At 40.7% G+C, this 18,723-nt stretch overlaps 1 protein-coding gene across 2 annotated transcripts; it reads right to left on the bottom strand.

Moving 5' to 3' along the window:
- Positions 1–1,054: 1,054 nt before the first annotated feature.
- LOC128376959 (WD repeat-containing protein 26) lies at positions 1,055–16,580 on the bottom strand. Of its 2 annotated transcripts, none has more exons than XM_053336820.1 (14): positions 15,971–16,580; positions 13,720–13,819; positions 11,873–11,929; positions 8,674–8,810; positions 7,666–7,763; positions 7,389–7,545; positions 6,830–6,968; positions 6,086–6,226; positions 5,557–5,676; positions 4,778–4,923; positions 4,438–4,516; positions 4,188–4,317; positions 3,663–3,857; positions 1,055–3,497 (listed from the first exon to the last, which is right to left on the bottom strand). In XM_053336820.1, the coding sequence occupies exons 1-14, from the start codon at positions 16,273–16,275 to the stop codon at positions 3,472–3,474; spliced, it is 1,830 nt and encodes a 609-aa protein (XP_053192795.1). In that variant the 5' UTR covers positions 16,276–16,580; the 3' UTR covers positions 1,055–3,471. The 2 variants fall into 2 exon arrangements, with proteins under 2 accessions (XP_053192795.1, XP_053192794.1); XM_053336819.1 differs by having other exon boundaries at positions 6,086–6,223; positions 15,971–16,412.
- Between the last annotated feature and the right edge of the window lie 2,143 nt (positions 16,581–18,723).

Below are 18,723 nucleotides of genomic sequence, written 5' to 3'. Positions count from 1 at the left end.
AAACCCCCAGACACATGCTTTGCCAAAAGCAGTGATTCAGGGCCAACTGGGATCTACACGCCTTCAAGATGGATGGGAGAAATGGGTAATCTGAGTATCAGATGGTTGTCCGAAATTGGTACTGGGGGGGCTTCACAATCTCCTGCCCCATCAAACTTTCATGGGCCATTTTTTTTTCAAAACCCTGAATGCTTTATTAAAAAATATGCATACATAACACTTTTCCTACACAACAATACAAAACAGTACAATCACTTTTGTAAATAACACGTGAACGCAAACCCACACATCACCCCATCCCGCCCTAGCCCAAGGAACTTAGAGATGCTACAGTAAGCCCTTAGTATTCCCCACCCAGCCCCCTACCCACCACCACCACCTCTGAGAGAGAAATAAGACATAGTTAAATCAGAAACAACTCCCTTGGTAAAACTCAGACAAAAGAAAAAAACAGAGTAGACACCAGGTTGCATACAGACATAGCATTTGCCACCAGCAAAGTGAATAATGGGCTTGACTGAAACGCTTTTTTGTGTTCTCAAGTGTGTATCGTTTGCCTCAAATCTTCTGACGTAACATAGGGAGCGGAAGAAGAGTCCGTTCTGCAGTCCGGGAGCTGAGATAGAGGTTTTCAGAGTGAATATCAGACCATGACGTACATAACCTACAGGAAACACCACCGAGTGCCTCAAGTGATTTGGCTTTGATAAAAGGATAGATAAGTGGTAACTGCCAATTCGACAATGGCACACCAAGAGAGATTTCGGTCTATTACACAGACATGCGGTGAAATAGATTTTCACATGAAGGAAACTCTTTAAAGGCGAGGGGTGGATAGTTCAAACCTGATTGATAAAAGGTAACACACTTCCTAAAGACTCTTCCCACTTCTATTGGCATCGGTGTTACTGTGCATATTCATTTGAAATAGTAGTGGTATATAAAATGCAACTGAATAAGAAGAAATGAACGAACAAAAAAAAAAAAAAAAAAGAAGTGAAAAAGAAAGATAAGAGGGGTTATAAAGATTACAAAAAAAAATGAGGACTCCAAATGTCTGGTTATATTTTAATATGATCATACAGGGATAGAGGTCAACCAAAAATGATATAATGTGAACAAAAAATTTAAGTAACAAAAAAGTTCAATAAAAACAGACAGAAAAGCACTGTTTTTAAACATTTTTTTTTTTTTACTGTATATCAGTCTGTAGCAAATAGTCATTACATACCCTGAAAAAGGGAAGAAGAAAGCTTTGAATGGTGCACTGAATAACTTGGCTGGAGAGCAAGGGGATGTTAATGCTGAATTATCTCTAAGCTCCAACAGTGGTACCCTTGAGATGAGGCCGCTACGCCTTATATGCGCGAGTTTGAGCTTTACAATGTCTAAAAGTTACTCAGTCACTGTTTTTTTTGGGTGCATAGAGGCATAGTGAGGGCTCGATTCCCTTAGCAATCTCCTGTTAGGTTTGAAGTCTTTGCCAATGCAACCTTTTAAATCAGAATGGCGAGTGTGGCAACCATATGAGAACCTAAGACCATTGCAGTAGGTGCGTGACAGCGAAAAGACCACTCAAAAGTGCAGCGGAGATGTCATACATACTGAAGGTGTGTGCGCAAGTGTATGAACGGGAAGGCAGTTTGTGTGTGTGCGCGCGTTTTAAGGATTGCAACAACACTTGCTTTAACACTGTGGGCTCAGAGCTTGGTTCTGCTTACTAGTGCCTCTTCTCTCTTGGGCTGCGCTAACTACTCGTCCAATAATTACAATCCTTAACTTCAAATATGAAATTACCCTTTGCTAATAACACAACACTTTTCAGCTTATTGAAGCATGCCTCGTTCAAATTGCTCTTTTAAATTTTCTTTTCCCCACAAAGATGATTCAATGCCAATAACTCAGTGCCGTTTGAATGCCACGTGGTAAGGAGAAGAAATTCTATTGTAAAAATTAAAGCCCCAGATTAAAAAAAAGTTTCTCTTTACGAAATGGCTCTCAAGTATTCTTTATTCCACAGATAGAGGTCCCTATGGGGCTTTGGATAACTTAGAATTGGTTTAAAATCCTCTTTACAATTTTACTATGGGATTAGGAGCATAGGGAGGAGGGTTGGGGGAGGGGGGAGCGAGAATCTTCTGCTGGTGTGAATTGAACACACATACAAAACACGCGCCAATTAAACCTGCACCCACAAATGTCAACTCTCACACAAATGTGTGCATGCATAATCGCTCTCGATCACACTCTCTCTCACACACACTCTCACTCACACACACACACACACACACACACACAGAGGAGAGACAGCAGTCACTAGTGTGCAATGTAAGTTGCACTTGAACTCTTTCACATCTGAAAGCATGTCTTTTGAGAAAGGTCATAGTATATGTCCTGACAGTGGAAACCCCACCTCACCCTCAACGTCTGACCACCCCCCTCCCACCCACCATTGATATGTGACCTGTCTGTCCTTCTCCTTTTAGGCAGATGTAATGGAGTTGTGCGGTAGCTAGCTCGACAGAGGGGTGAGGGGGGGCTGTCAGTTGGAAACATTACAGCGACTGTCCTTGTTAGAAGTTAAATTAAGGAATAAAAAGTTTGTTTTCCTAATGTCGAGAAACAAAGTGGAATCTTCACGCTAAAGCTTTCCACGGGCACTACTTGAGCTAAGATTCACCTCTTAAATTAGAATAATGCTATGACTATCATAAAAAAATCCAACATTTAGCATAGCCTCTTTTGTGTTCTTTGTCAGCTGGTCTGTCAGTCAAGTGTTTTTATGGTGGATTTTCAGTGTCTGTCCAACAGATCGAATGCGAAGAATATAGCAAGATAGAGGGGAAGAGGAAAACATACATACAGAAGAGTTGCTATATCCCCCTATGCACCATCCTCCCCCAACAATACCCCACCCTTGTGCATGGAGACATTATACAGGAACGTGAGAGACAAACAGGCAGACAGATGTAGTCCAATGAGTAGACAGCTGGTCTGCGGTGTCCGTCTGGAGGCATCACAGGGACTTGATGTGCTCCGGGCCCAAGGTGGAGGGTGGGTTTCCTTGGAAACCCTGGGAGGACCTGGCATGGCTGTGGCCATGCATCGAGATGGGGGAAGAAGGGTCAGTTGGAGGAGGAGAACAGCCGTTATATCTCACCAGTGGATGGCGGTTGTATCCCGTTGGGCGTTTGACTGGTTTTCCAGGCCTCTGGGTCGGGATCAGGTTTTGGATGAGGACCTGAAATTTCAGAGTGTCCGTCATCACCTCCACCATTTTGTCTAGGCCAGCCAGGAGACGATTTTTTTTTCTCACTTTTGTTTGCTCTTTTGTCTTGGTGGCTTTTGTTTGTTTTTCTTGACTTGCTTTGGGTTGGTGTTAGATTTTATTCGCCCATTAAATTTTTATTTTTATCGTAGAATTCTTGGATTGTTGTTAAAGAGAGATGTCATCTGCTCCATCAGTGACTATCAACTGTCCATGTTACAGCAGTTCTCTGAGGAAAAAAAAGAAAGTCAGTAAATATACAGAATATTCAACACAACAGTAATGTTTTATCAAAAAGCTCCAACCCCTATTCTCTACAATATATTTTAAAATAGTTACAAAACTTTTAAAACAGATTTTGAAAGCTGTAATGTAGTGTAACAAGGAGACTTACCATTCAGTCCGTCCGCCTCTTGCGTGTCAAGGAAGGGTGCAGGACCCCAGACACGCACTGTGCCATCATCTGAGGCGGAAGCCATGAGTCCTGGGATGGCCGGGTTCCAGCTCACACAGTTAACGGTGCGTGTGTGGCCTGTTAGCTCCGCAATGGGCAGTTCACCACGCCGGTGCCAGATATACACTTTGTGGTCTGTGGAGAAAGGATGAAGAGGGCAACATAAAGATATACACAGAAGAAAATACGCTATATATAAATAACTGCTACAGATTAGAGCCAATAACTTGTTAGGACAGATTTATGATAAGTCTGTTCATATGAGTCATTACTACTGCACTGATCAGAAGTGATCCAGTGCAATATGCAGTGACAAAAAAAAGAAAAGATAACTGCTATAAACTTAAAACACAAAGCACCATGACACACAAACTCTAAGTACTACAGTGTATTATAAGGAACAGAACCCTCAATTGGGGTATCGTAACATTTCATATTTTGCTCTGCAGTGCTCTCTGAATGTACCTTCGCTGCCACTGGCAATAAAGTCTTCGTTATGTCCTCCAAAGCAGGAGTGAATGGTGTAGAAGCCCTGGGTCACACCTTGGTACTTCCTGACCAGCACCCGGTCCTGTAGGTCCCACAGGTGCACTCCCTACAAAACATTGTGTGGGAACGGACTATTAATTACTGAAATATCCTGTATTCTGGTCTCAAAACAATGCTGAGGTAGAACTTGTACAATACATGCAGAGGAGTTGGTCAAAAGGCTCACCTGAGTTGCTACATTTAACAAAGCTAATCTTCCATTCTTTGAAACAGTAAAAGACATGATAGGGTGGTCCTCCTGAACTCTGTAGAGAACACGTAAACAAAACATAACCCAGTCAGTTACCGTGTTGTATAATGCAAATATGCAACAAGATTAGATGGAAGCTGATATCATGAGGACAAAGTTCACAAAGTCCAACAGTATATAAAAGTTTAGACAGTGCTTGACTTGCACAATTTGTGACTAAACTATAGGTAACATGAGTTCACTTTCACTGTGGTTTTCCTTTTTTTTCAATTATTCACTATATATTCACACAGGCGGCAGCACAGTTGACACATACATGTTTCTGTCCGTAAGGTCCTCAAAGTTGTATCCCCGGATACGTTGGTGGGTGTCCGAGGCCAGCACTGTCCTGCCATCACTCAGGCACCACAGGCACTGCACTCTCACGCCTTCCCAGGAGTCCAACAAGTTACCGTCAAGGTCCTGATAACATAGACAGTGGATGAGGTGCTGGCTCAGATGATGATGCCACTAATCATCTTTCTTACTGCTCAGACTCTGACACATTTGGAGAAAATCTGAAAAAACATACTAAAATGTAGTGTCCGAACATTTCAGATTTGATATGAGGCTTACAAATATAGACCAGCCCATTTCAGAATAATATGGCATCTCATACAATACCATTAACACAGCTGCACATTTTGGCATTTCCACTATGCTTTTGCAGTTTGACACATTTTTATAAATGTATAACAAGTTCAAATATTTATTTCTGGCAATCTACATAAATTGTCAACTGCACAGAGACCTGTTAAATCACAAAAAAACACAGGTACCATCATGCCAGTGAAATGTTAACACCCCCCACACACATGCCTTTATGGGTTCATCAGGTTCATGACCAGCAAATCAATACATAGATACAGGATCCAATTGTCTTGAGGATGTCTGTTTAAGGTAAGAGCAACACTCAAGCGTGTTTAACAGCTGCCATACATATACTATGACTCACATACTCCCGTCTCCAGGCATTCAGCACTGATTGAATACAGAAGTGATACATAACTCTCCAGAGGAAAAAAAGGGACAAAGAAATATGAATACAACACTTACACATTGATAGAACTGTCCCCTCTGTCCTCCAGTGACAAAGCGTTTGCCGTCAGGGTTCCAGGCCACACTGGTCAGACTGTCTTCATGGGACTGGGACATTTTGGTCCGCAGCTCCCCCGTCTGGTCAACAGGAGGATCGACAGACGTAGCGGGAGAGCAGAAAAGAGAGAAATAGGGGGAGGGGAAATAGCAAGAAAAAACATAAAATAAGAATGGGGGAGGGGTACATAAAAGGAAAGGGGAGGGACAGGGATTGGGAGGAGAGGTCATTGAGTACACAGTCTAGAGCATATCTATAAGGAGCTTGAGGCATGTTTATCTCTGAGGGAGCCACTTGTTTACTGAATTTGAAGGACATTTCACATCTCTGACAACAATGGCACTCTACTTTTCTACCTGTTTTCACCGTCATGTGCATTGTTAAACAGTGGCTGGCATATTGTGGTACTATTAATTTAAAGTGATCATAAATATAGGATTATGTAAAGCTTGAAACAGAACAGTGTGAAACGGTGTGTCTAAATGTTACCTGAACGTTCCAGAGCCAGAGCTCGGAGCAGTCATCAGGTCCACAGGCGATCAGGTTGGTGTCATCTGGACTCCAGGCTAAGTAGGAGACACCGTATGCATGGCCCTCCAGAGTTCGCAGCAGTTTTAGCTGATGACTCTCCTTCACAACAAAGGGCGATAATAAAATATATTCACACTCACATTGAAGAAGAAGAAGTCAAAGAGGTGCAAATTGGTTGGAAAGAAGTGACATGAGTGGAAAAACTCAACAAGCCTCCAGACTGCTCCAAATGTATAAGTAAACTCAGTTGGCATTAAAGTCAAAAGAACCTGAGCCAAGTACAAAGAAGCTGGAGGCTTTTAGTTCCCCCTTACATAAATGATGCAAATGTGTGATGAATACTAATAAATCTGAGATGCATACATCTATGGGCTGAAAGAGCGCTGACAGTATCTCTGCAGATACTGTCTTCATTATGGTAAAACACTACTTCAAAGATACTACACTTTATTATACTAAATGCTCTTAATAATGTTTGTTTAACCACACAAATATTACAAACAGGTTTAGGTTATTCATATGGCTATTTACACACAGCTTCATGTGTTTACATACATAAAATAAAAACTACCAAGGCAAATCTGACTGTTAATAAACACGTAAAAGCCATAACTACTACATTCCTGCTGGGTAATTTTAGCTGTGGATTAAAATCATAAAACAGGTGTAGTGTGTGTTTATTTAAGTATCTCTCACACTCACCGGGTCCACTTGCCAAATAATGACAGTAGTGTCTTTGGAGCCGGTGGCTAGTTTGGTGCCATCATTTGAGAATTTGCAGAACCACACCTCATTACAGTGCTCCGTCAGAATCTGCTGGGTGTAACAGGGGAACTGCTTCCTGTGACACGTAAGAAGATTATGGGTTAAAATCTTTATCTTGTACGTACACAGTGTTAGGTCTTATATGGTCTGTATCTTAATATGGCGTCATAACAGTAAAATTAAGTATACAACAAAGGGCAGCGATATGGGGGGGGGGAATTAGAAATATTAAAACTTAGGAAACAACAAAATACAGTAGCACAGCATGTAATGAAGCCATAAAAAGGAGAGCAAGACACCAGAGACATAAAAATTAAGAGGGTAAATCAGCTAAGCCTTTCAACACAGTAGACAACATTTTGGCAACACAAGGCAAGCTTTTCAGTACATGCCCCTTAACATTTTAGTTTTATAACAGAAGGTCAACTGACACATCCATTATAAGATGCCGCAGTCCATAGGGTCTTGAGCTGCAATCTGGTTACGCAGTACTGACCTGCTGCAGACGTGGTCGAGGAGCAGAGAGACTGAGTCCAGGTTATTGTCTAGCTTGGTGTTATGATACAGGCAGCGGTCCCTCTGCAGCTCCACTGCTTGCCGCAGCAGGGTCTGCAGCCGCCGTGGGGGCAGCATCACAGAGGGGGGCAGGTATGCTACAGGGAGAGATAAAACCAGACAAGTTCATCCTGCATTTGGATCATGTGTGCTGTAGCATTGTAGGCAGGCAGTGCATGTTAGCTCTACAGAGTCAGTGTATGAACCCGTCTCCTCACTCTGTAATTTGTCCAGCAGTCGGCAGCGTGAGGCAGTGCCCTTGCCCTCCCACTCTGCCTTGGCCCTCAGGTCCTCAGCGTGGCTACACATTAAGTACCTGCAGGAAGACACAAGCACACAGCTAAAATGAAAATGACAAACACAGAGATTAAACATTGACAGACACAGCAAGATAATCACAAAATAATACAACTGAAAAAATAATCAGTTGTAAACTGTCACAAAATAGTGATTACTATGGTGGGAAACAGTGTTAAGAACAGATTACTCAAAACAACAGTAGTACTACACCCAGTGGAGAACAGATCTGATTTAATACAACATAAAATTAATTTAACATCTAGTGGTTAGAAATGCTATATGTTGTTAAATGAAGAAACTGAGCGCACTGAATACAGGTTTTGAGACATGGGATGACAGAAATGCGTCGACAGCGCCAAGGGCACATATGGACGCAGCTGAATGACTGACCTAAGACAAGTGACAGATCAATATATTATTCAGTCAATTGAGTGACAGACTGCTAAGAAGAACAAGCTTGTAGGTAGTGTTCAGTGATCAATGCCCACTAATTAATTACGTAGTGGAATGAGAAGAATTTGTTTGGTGCTGAGCATTGATCAGACTGTGGATTAGATGATCCTGTAGCTAGTGACACCATGTGTCAAAGAACAGATTAGAAGTATAATATGTATATTGAAGAACCAAATTAATAATAAACTAAAGATCACTGAGGAACATTGATCCAGGCTATTGATTTTTAAAATGTTGTGGAAGCAACATACAATTTGGCACGTGATTCACCAAGTAGGACTTCATTTTAGTCCAAGCTAAACTTTTACTGTATAGTCCGCTTGCCACAGCTGTATATTTAGTGACTACAGAGGTATCTGAGAGGTACAGTATAGTGTATATTGCAGCTGTTTGTAGGTGAGTGTTAACACAGACAGGGTCGACTCTCTGATGAATGCCATAAGAAAGATGGAAAATTGGAAGTGTAGTAGTACCCGCTGAGTACGTGGATACGATCTGTGTTGTACTTGAGTGGCGTCAGCTCTCCTCGTAACACCTGCAGAGCCTCCAGGACTTTGCCATCCTCCAGATATTCGAGGTACTTTTGCTGCAGCAGCAAGAACTTCATCCGCTGAGTAGAGGAGCAGAAAAGATGGACAAAGATTGTAAAGTGTAAGTATATAGAAAAGATTTTAAAAGGAAGAAGACAAAAATTTGCATATGACTACTAAATAAACTACTGTGTTCAGTTTCCCTTAAACACTGATAAGAAGCCATTTCAATGACTGAAAACCAATCAGCCGACAGCAGCTAGTCTGCTTGACAACAGATGCACATATAAACCTGCAAAAATAAATCAACTTCTTCTAAAATTAAATGCATGCCATCAAAACTTGAGGTCGTGGTAGCTTATTGCAAGGCTGCATGTTCTCATTATCAGAATATATTTATAGATGTAACTGAGACATATGGTTACTTCCTTTATAATGAAGACCACTGGTGTTTACCAGTTCCTTCTGATGTTTTTAACTGGCATTGTATCATTACAATCTGGGTATTATGCAAATGTTTAATTTCCCTCCATGTTGCCTGCACCCAGAGCTCCCAGCTCATCAAATGTCTGCCGAGTGATGTAAAACACATCATCCAGCAGACTTTTGGAGATCCACACTAGACTACAAACTATGTTTCCTCATTGTCAATAGTGGTGCCTTCAAGGATGGTAAAATGTGAGTCTCCCCAAACACTACCGTCTGCAGTGTTGAATCAGACATAACAGAGTCTGGAAGAGGAAACGACATCCAGACTGGAGGGACTTCACAGCCTTGGCTAAGCTAACCTGCTAAATGTCTCCAGGATTCATGCAGAAGAGCTGACTCTAACACAACTATCTTTACAATAACATGTCAGAGCAGAGATGTGGTATAACAATTTATGAGGCAGAATACAGTGCTGTGTAATCAGCTAAAACAGCGTATGGAAGAGGAAGCGACCACCAAACTGGAGCGATGTAGCAGCCGCAGCCTGACTTCAGCTACAGAGTTTCTCCATAATCTTAACAATAAACACAAATAAACAACTGGCTCTACAATATAACATCAGTCACTATTACAGCTTATGGAGGCTGAATATAGTCCTCAGAGAAGGAAGCGACCACAGGAGCTATAACTGCATCGGTCCCGGCTGCTGCAGTACGACTGAAGCCTGGTGAGGTGAGGATCATCAGGAGGACGGACACAGGCTGAAACTACGTGCTGCAACAAACTTTGAGCTGCTTTGGTAAATCTGACAGATTATTATGGATGAATCCATCTTTGAGCACAATCTGTTCTGGCTCATCGTCGTCCAAAACAGGGCAAAGAAGAAGGGTTAGTTAGAAACTCCAGTATGATGTATAACCAGAGCAAAGATAACGCTGCTCACTTTGTCTTTAGTTGTAAACACACCATGGGTAGCTCACTGGAAGCTCATTGGATAAGACTTGCGCAAAGCATTCTGGTTGTTGTAGTTTTCCTATTAAGAGCAGTATAGGGAATCTACAGCCTTTTTCCTCAGTTTCTCTAATCAAAGGGAATTGATTTCAAAAATAATTAAGCATTTCATCTACATACGTGACCTAGTATTAAAATATCAAATTAACCACAATTAATTTCTCCTTAAAGAGTCTTTGTCTTATCTCAGGTATGCAGCATGAACTGTGGCCTTGCAAACACAGTAAGACCTACCTCACACAGATTCAAGAAAAACATCCACCCACAGGAGTGCAGCTCCTGAACAACTGAACCTGTGGTACACTACGAGTAAAGTGCCTCCTAGCACTGCAGTGAAAACCATGTTGACAATGACAACACTAACCTGCTACAACTCTAGACCTAAAATGGCTACCCCCACATTGCAGATACAGATGAAGATCAACAATTACAACCACCCTCTCAATAACCCAGCTGGCAATAGAAAGCATACAGAGAGAAGTAGGCACTTAACTGAGACACAGGGGAGCATTTTTGGAGCTCATCTTATCTGCTAATTAGCATGCTAGCTGGGGCTAATTAGCGTGAGCTGAGTACATAATTCCAAACTAATACTGTAAAGCATGTTGTGTTATAATCTTCACACTACCACGTTGTTTAGTATAAAATAAATGTATTCTTATAATCATTCTGTATAAACAAAAAGTGATACAAGCAGTCTTACAGATGTCCAACAAACTTAGAATTTGAAGAGAAGGCTAAATATTTTTCTAAATGATTTTATTCTTTGTTCACTGAGATGTTCCTGGATCCATCTTTCCAACATTCACCATTAATTATATTTTTTCCCAGCTGTGAGTAGCTTCTGTATTTACACTGCTCATTGCATTGTGGAACACTATCACATTTAAAATAAACAAATCGGGAAAAAACTTGCAAGCATATTGAAATATCTGGTAATAATTTATCACTTTTTCAGTGTAAAGATCCTTGAAACCCTGTTAGATTTTCTATTAAGTGTGAGAGTGGGACAAATCTTTGTGGTTACACTCTCACAAATGCATCTGAATTAATGATATCTCAAATATCTTCATTCAATCATATCCTCCTGAAAACCTTAGTGACAGTAAAAAACTACAGGCTTATTTTTAGTCCATTCATTTTAACCCTTTAACAGGCAGGAGTGGAAAATGAGATGTGAAAATTATCCTCTTTATTTACTTTGATTTTACTAGTTATCTCATTTGCACCTAAGTAAACATTTCCACAAATAGTTTTAAAAATGTTTAGTATATTTTGGATTTTATAAGTTGTATCTCTCCACCAGGATGCATTGACCCTATTAAGGTATAAAACAATTTATTTATATATATATATATATACATACATACACACACACACACACACACACACACACATACATACATACATATATATATATGTTTCTCCTGGTGCATGTTGCCTGTTTAAGGGTTAACCAATCAAAGGACATGGGGGTGGTTTTAAAAATCATGCTTGCCACTGAATAGAGACATATTTTGCTTAAAAACATCCATCACAAACTCATTCCCTAAAGCGAATGCGGTGTCCATTTGTGCAGCAACATTTTCTGAGGCGCCATCCAGAACATTTTGCTTCCAGCGTTTGACAACAAGAACCTGCGGCCTGGCATTATAACGGCATCGTTCTAGAAACTGTTCAGGTTTGGGTAAAGGGAGCTTACCACAATAGCGTTGGGCGAATGCATCAGTGCTCTCAGCTCATTGAGATCATTCTCAGCCTGGACCAAAACAAAGAGAGGGTGATGGAGGGGAGAGACAGAGAGAGAAATAGTTAGCTCAGCAGTTTTCATGCTTGCACAGAAAAAAGAAGAAAAAAAAAAACTCATGACATGAGCTGTAATACAGATCTTATGATCATGTTCTTGTTCAGGAAGAGTAAATTAATAATAATGGAAGTTGTGTTAAATGCTGTGATTATAATTCTAAAAGATAACATTAAAAACAACCTTGATGTTTACAGGTTCTGGTGGCTATGAAAAAACACTGGCTTTTACTACTCTGCCAGTTAACTTGAGCAGTGTAATCAAAAAGTAAGTGGCTAGTTTGCTGTTGGCTACGGCCTGCCAAACACATCCAAAGATTTACCATCGTTTGGCTCGAGGCTAGTGCTAAATTCCCAGCCCGCAGCACTGACATGGATGGGTTCATTATTCCTGAAGATTCACAGGGCCATTTTAATAAGATGTGCACTTTTATAAGCCTCAGCTCTAAAATGTTGGAATGAGAATTCAGCATCAAGAACGGGGTAATACAATTAAGATCGGTGATTTAAAAGCCAATTATATGAAAACTATTTTGAATGAGCTAATGCATAAAAATGTTTTTGAAATCCACATTATTTGGTCTAATGGAGCACTCACAACACTGCAATAATGCTCCACTGTGCCTCAGGTTGTCACTTTAACATTAATTTTGGCTTTAAGATAAGATAAGACACAACGGGGCGAATATCTTGTAATTGTGTTACGAGACTTTTCAGTACAAACAAATAATTACTTTAAGCATGAAACCCACGCTAAGACCAAGCAAATATTATTCTCAACCACAAGAAGTCAGGGTTTTTCCAAACAAGCTCTTAGTATTAATGATTATAAGCAGATCCTTCTAAGAAACAGAATCAATGATCTTAATTCTGTGGTTGGCTACTACAGAATTAATATTAGAGCTATGTGCACTTAAGATGTTCTTCTAAAGATGAATATCACTTTATTAAGTGTTGGTCAAGAAAATGTCATTTGTAATTGAAGTTTTCCACAGGTAAGTGTCAGCAATGTGTATCACACTTATCTAACACAGACAGTATGTTTACATGCAGCAAAAACTTTGATTTCTGATCGTATCAGACACAGTTTGGACTTTTAAAATGCTTGTAAACACCTCAGTCCGATCTACATCAGACCTACATCGGATCTACTTCAGACCATAACAGACATCTCAAAATCGGATAAGAACACCTAGATACTAATTATCTAGGCATAGATCCGTTGTTCTTTTTATATGAATTATTAGAAGGAAAATAATGTACGCTACTGTAGCATTGTCCATCTCCTCATACGCCATCTTTGTTTGAATGCCGTCAGATAGTTTGTTGTTGCTGTTAAGTAGAGGTCAACTGGAAGTGGCTCTTTGTTGAGAGGGCTACAGCGCAACATAGCGTAACAGAGTCAGCCATGCTCCAGCCATTTATCCGATTCTCTGAACGGCATACGTATACTCAGACAAGTGATCCGGTCTTATGCATGTCTTAATCTGATACGATCAGAAATTTGATTTTTTTTGCTGCATGTAAACGTACTGAGAGAAAGCAAACTATTCAGACCACTTTACGTACTTAACCTGTGTCATATTTGCTTTTCTTAATAAGTCATATGAGATAAACTTGATCTGCAATCATATACGTCTGCTCTTCATGTCAGTGTGGAGACGGCAGATCACTTGGAAGGACCCACGACTCCCTCTCTACCGAAAAATGATTGCTATTACGTCACCATGGTAACCCAAGACTAACCTTGTCCCACTCCCCCTCCATGACATGGTTGCGGAACTTGGTAGCAGAGGGGTGCTCCAGTCTGCAGCCTGATTCCTGCATCAGCAGGTCCACTGTCTGACTGCAGCGAGAAACATAGAAAGACAGACACAGACAGACAGAGAGAGAGAGGGGCAGACAAAGTTAGGCAGACATACAGACACAAGACAGAAAGAATAAAAGAAAGATGAGGATGCTTTTAAAACTGAAGAATCAGCCACAAAGATGATATTTCAGCTATCAAAGCACAGTCAGTACTATAAGAACCAAAACATTATGAGTGTTATGTTGAAAAGTTATCTTGTGATTGTAGAAAGTGGCATTTAAAGGCAGATTATTCATCTTTTGTTAACTGTATGTGGCATTTTCACCATGTCAAATTACATTAGATTTACAAGGATAGCAAGTTGTTGAGTAGGAGATCCACAACAATAATTTTAGCACAGGGATAATATTAACGTCATTAGCTAACAATGGCACAAAGGCATTTTTGTGGCCAAGATGGTGTGGAGGAGGCCAGCCAGGAGCTGTTGTGTCATTGGAGCATTATTTGTGGACAGCAGGAGGTCCGACAATGTGAATCGAGCTTCCGCTGCAGTTGAGCTGACATCACACTATCAGCTTGTCAACCATGAACCATAACCATCTGTCCAAACACCACATCTCTACACACTCCACCACCACAAACAGGTCTGATGTGGTATGTGTGTATGTGTGTGTGTGAGATAATGGAGGTGCGTTGAGGATGTGGGATAACTGACACCTTCAGCATGATGACATCATTCTCAGGTATCAATGGAGTGGCGCAGCAGCTCTCTGTTGAGCCTCTCATCCAGCTGGCTGCTAACACTGATTTCACTTGCGTTTCCCCAGCTGAAATGTAGGGGCTCTGTTTCATGCCAGCCAAAACCATGTACCCCCCCCCCTCTCTCTCTAACCCCCCCCTCTCTGTAAACATACTGATGTTAGGCTGTCTTTCACAGTGCATTGTAATGGCAGCTACACTTTCTTAGCTGGATGTCTATCCAATTGTGTCTACCACAGCCACATTGAAGAAGAAGAGGGCTAGACATACATTTTTTGAAAACCCCACTATGCTATAATTAGATTCAAGCACAGCCTTTCCATCTGAAACAGCTGGTAGAAGGCACATTCCTCAGCCGCCATGAAACCAACCGATTCTGTTCAATTTAGGGACCAAATGTCGCCCATGGTGCTGGCTGCAATCTTTAAATAAATAGGACCCCTAATACATGCATGTCACTGCCTGTGACTGACTGCTGACACATTGATCTGACAGTGACAGCAAAAATGAAGACAGTAACCTAAGAAGAAAGTTATGTATAGTGACACAGCTACATATAAAATAGGTAATTGATAATGATGGATTAAAAAAAAAAAGAGTTGCTCGACATGACAGCTCAAGACGTACAAAGACTGCACTGAGAAATACTAAAATAACCAGGACAGTTTTCATAACCACGCTCGTTATTACAGTGTGGTCGACCTCTTAATGCAACCATGCTATATTTTTTTCCCCGAGGCTGGAAAAATGAAGGAAAAACACCATCAAGGCGAAAACCGACGTTGACAATCCCGCACATTAACATTTCCTTCACACAATTTTGCGCAACAGCTCTGAAAGCGCAAACAATATATAGATATATACACTCCAAACTCAATCATCCTGTTTGTGTGGTTCATTAAAATCAACCTGCTTTTCAAAACACAACAAGTCAGCGGATGTTTGTTTTTGTCTGAATACAAAACGTTACTAACATTATAGATGATGTAATGCCTTTTATTCAATGCGAAATCGTTAACATTAATTAACACATCACGGCGTTTACTGTCACATAAAACACGGTTCAATCCTTTACTGATGTGTTTAGCAGCCAAATGTTTAAAAGCTTTCTTTTTTAGTGTGATTGTGTACCAGTTTAATGTCAGGACACAACACCACAGCGCATGCTAAGTGCTGTTAGCGATCAAAGCTAACTGTTATTGTGCAAGATGGACCCCTTCTTTTCTATCCGACTGCCGAGCTCACAGGCTAGCTGCCCCATCCCCCCATGTTTGTGTCTGTCAAGCCGCACTAACAGCGCTTTTTAACCACTGTTATTTCGCAGTTTTACACAAAACAGCCATTAATTCAATCACACTTCATATGCCCAACACGAACGTTAGGTGCTTTTGTGTGTTTTTCCTCGACTGACACATTGAATAAACTTACTTCAGCCCTAGTCCGTGGAGATGTTGCCCTATTAATCGTATGACATCTTCCTCCGCCTGCGAAAGTCGTTTTTTCTTTTTCAACGAGCCGACCTCCGAGCTTGAAGCTGTGGAGGTAGCCGAAGTCCCTGTACCGGGCCCAGCTGAAGACCCGTTACTGGTACCGACATTATTCCCGTTGTCTGTACTGGAGAGGAGCCCGTTGGAGTGGGTTCCGCCGGCCGAGGACGACTCCCCGTTTTGTGCGCTGTTTAGGCAGGAAAGCTCGGAGGATTCTTGTCCCTGTCCTGCTCCGTTTGCCTGCATACTGCTGCTGAGGTTGTTGACAACACTGCGGTTATAGTGGATGGCAGAAGTGGCTTGAGAGTGTGTAGCAAGTCCTAAGACAACTCCGGAGAGGCCTGTTACAACTGCTGAAGCCCCGGGCTCTCCTGCTCCCTCCGCCGCCGAGGCTCGGTGCTTCTTCCGCGGGGGCGGCGACGCTCCGCCGGTGTCCGAGTCGGAGGAGGAGGAAGCGGAGGCCAGAGTTTCCTCACCGAGAGCGGCCGTGGTTAGAAGCCGGCGGAGCTCCGGGTGGGAAATGAAGACGTAGCTTCCAGATTTGAGGCCTCGTTGTGGGGCTCAGAGCGGACTGTCAGTGTGGAGGTTGTATCACTTAGCCCGTTTTTGTTGTTGTTTCTCTCCAAACAGCTGCAGCTCTAATGGAGTCCTGACGCCTTGACGTAACCGGAAATTCCTACACTACCATGCTTCCGGGTAGAATTTTAATCCAAAATTGGCGCATGAGAATTAATTATCATAATAATGACCTGACAACAATAACACATCACATTAAAATTCATATCGATGTCTCCGGAGACTTGAGTTTAATACAGCCTGAATTAAAAATGTGTGAACCTCAAATCGACCCTCCACAGGTGTCCAGTTTACCTCTCTAACTAATTAAACCACACACACCAATAATAATCTGATAATAATTATAATAATCAATAAATCACTAATAAACAAACGTAGACCCAGAATAATTATCTCTAAGAATATATTTACATTGTACCCAGATAAAATCTATGCAAGTCATGGCCTGAAGGTTTTTAGAGTTTGGTATATTAAATAAAAAGATGACACAATCAGACAACAACAACAACAACAACAAAAACAATAGCTATTACTGATCTAACCATATGTAAAGAAGGAACACCATTCAATATAATGCACCCAAGTACATCACCATCACCCACTATGACCTCAATAATAAAGTAGAATTATCACCTTCCTGACAATGTCAACAAAAACTGTAAATGTATAAGCTTCATAAATGTAGAATTTATAGCAGAGCTGCTGTATGGACTGCATTAGATTGCACAGGTGTACCTAATGAAGAGGCCAGTTAGTGTATATATAGCAACTATATACATAAGTTATGCTTTCACTGGCTCATTCTACTGTATGACAAATGTATAATTTTGTTTATTTCATTATTTGTATTACCACACTCTTGTATGGTTGTGTTTGTGAGAGTTTGCAAGAGTTTGAGAGTCTGTAACTTTAACTAATCAAATGTTATGAGAAAACTAGCTGACAAAGTCTTTTCGCTGCCATATGTGTAAATTAATCAGGGGCTGGATAAATAAAGACTTTTTTTCAAGTGGCTACAGAAATTTCTGCTGTATTTGTAATTCAACCAGTTACCAGTTAAATTGAATACATGTGGTACAGTTAACTCGCTATTGGCTTGTATCAGTCCATACCTTTAGCATGGAAACACTGTAACAATAGCAGAACTACATGCTAACAATTAGCATAGATAATTCATTTTTATTTTTCCAACAATACAAAATACAACAATCAGTTTTACAAGAGAGGTTGGTGTCATCATTTGAAATATAAATTGGGATTATCTCTTTAATCAAGATTTTATTTCTGTCTTGAAATGATCCACAAATTAAATCCACAACACATATTTTACTTAATATTCAGTTACTGTTATACTTACTTCACTTATTTTGTCTGATCAGAGCAAATCTCAGGACAGTGTGGTTGTTAACAGACACAGTTTCTATTACAAGTAAGGTGCAAAAGTTTTCCTCTTTACCATTCCTATAGGTTTGTTGACTTAATTTCCAACATAGCCCAACCCACATTCACACTGAGCAGAAGTCTGGCGAGAATAATTGATAACAGCTTTGTGTGTGTGTGTGTGTGTGTGTGTGTGTGTGTGTGTGTGTGTGTGTGTGTGTGTGTGTGTGTGTGTGTGTGTGTGTGTGTGTTTGTGCCTTTAAGCCATCTAATTTGCAATTTATCTAATCATTACAGACTACTTCTCCATAAAAGCTGCACATGCATGTTGTGCAGATATGGCCCGTGTAGAGCCCTGGCACCTTTTAAAATCTAATTCAAGCTCTGCAATCAATGTGTTGGATGAAGAGACCACCCAACAGACATAGCCCATCTAAATACCAATGCCACATGGCAAAATTCAATAAAAATCTCAAAAATGTAGTGCAAACAAGTTTAATTAACAGTATAAATACAGTGTGATCAAGCTACATTATTTTACAAAACCTGAGCTCAAGGTAAATCAACAACGGTAGTTTTAAATGTTTGTTTTAAAGGGCGCTCTATGAATCAAGTGCAAACAAGTCTTCAGTGCAGGACATCTGTGAATGCTGAATTATTAACAACTATACAAATAACTAAATAAATTTGTGTTCTTAAATTCCTTACTGTTGTAATAGTCATGATATTTGTGTTGGT

The sequence above is a fragment of the Scomber japonicus genome, chromosome 17 (assembly GCF_027409825.1).
Source record: "Scomber japonicus isolate fScoJap1 chromosome 17, fScoJap1.pri, whole genome shotgun sequence".
NCBI lineage: Eukaryota > Metazoa > Chordata > Actinopteri > Scombriformes > Scombridae > Scomber > Scomber japonicus.
This window is presented reverse-complemented; position numbering and strand designations above follow the sequence as displayed.

Bases quoted from the DNA above. Each gene is read 5' to 3' on its own strand.
- LOC128376959 (XM_053336820.1), bottom strand. From the start codon at position 16,275: ATGCAGGCAAACGGAGCAGGACAGGGACAAGAATCCTCCGAGCTTTCC. The intron at 13,820-15,970 runs GTAAGTTTATTC...TTCTCGCTGCAG, and splicing joins CTCCACGGACTAGGGCTGAA to TCAGACAGTGGACCTGCTGA. The intron at 8,811-11,872 runs GTAAGCTCCCTT...TCCTCTACTCAG, and splicing joins ATTCGCCCAACGCTATTGTG to CGGATGAAGTTCTTGCTGCT.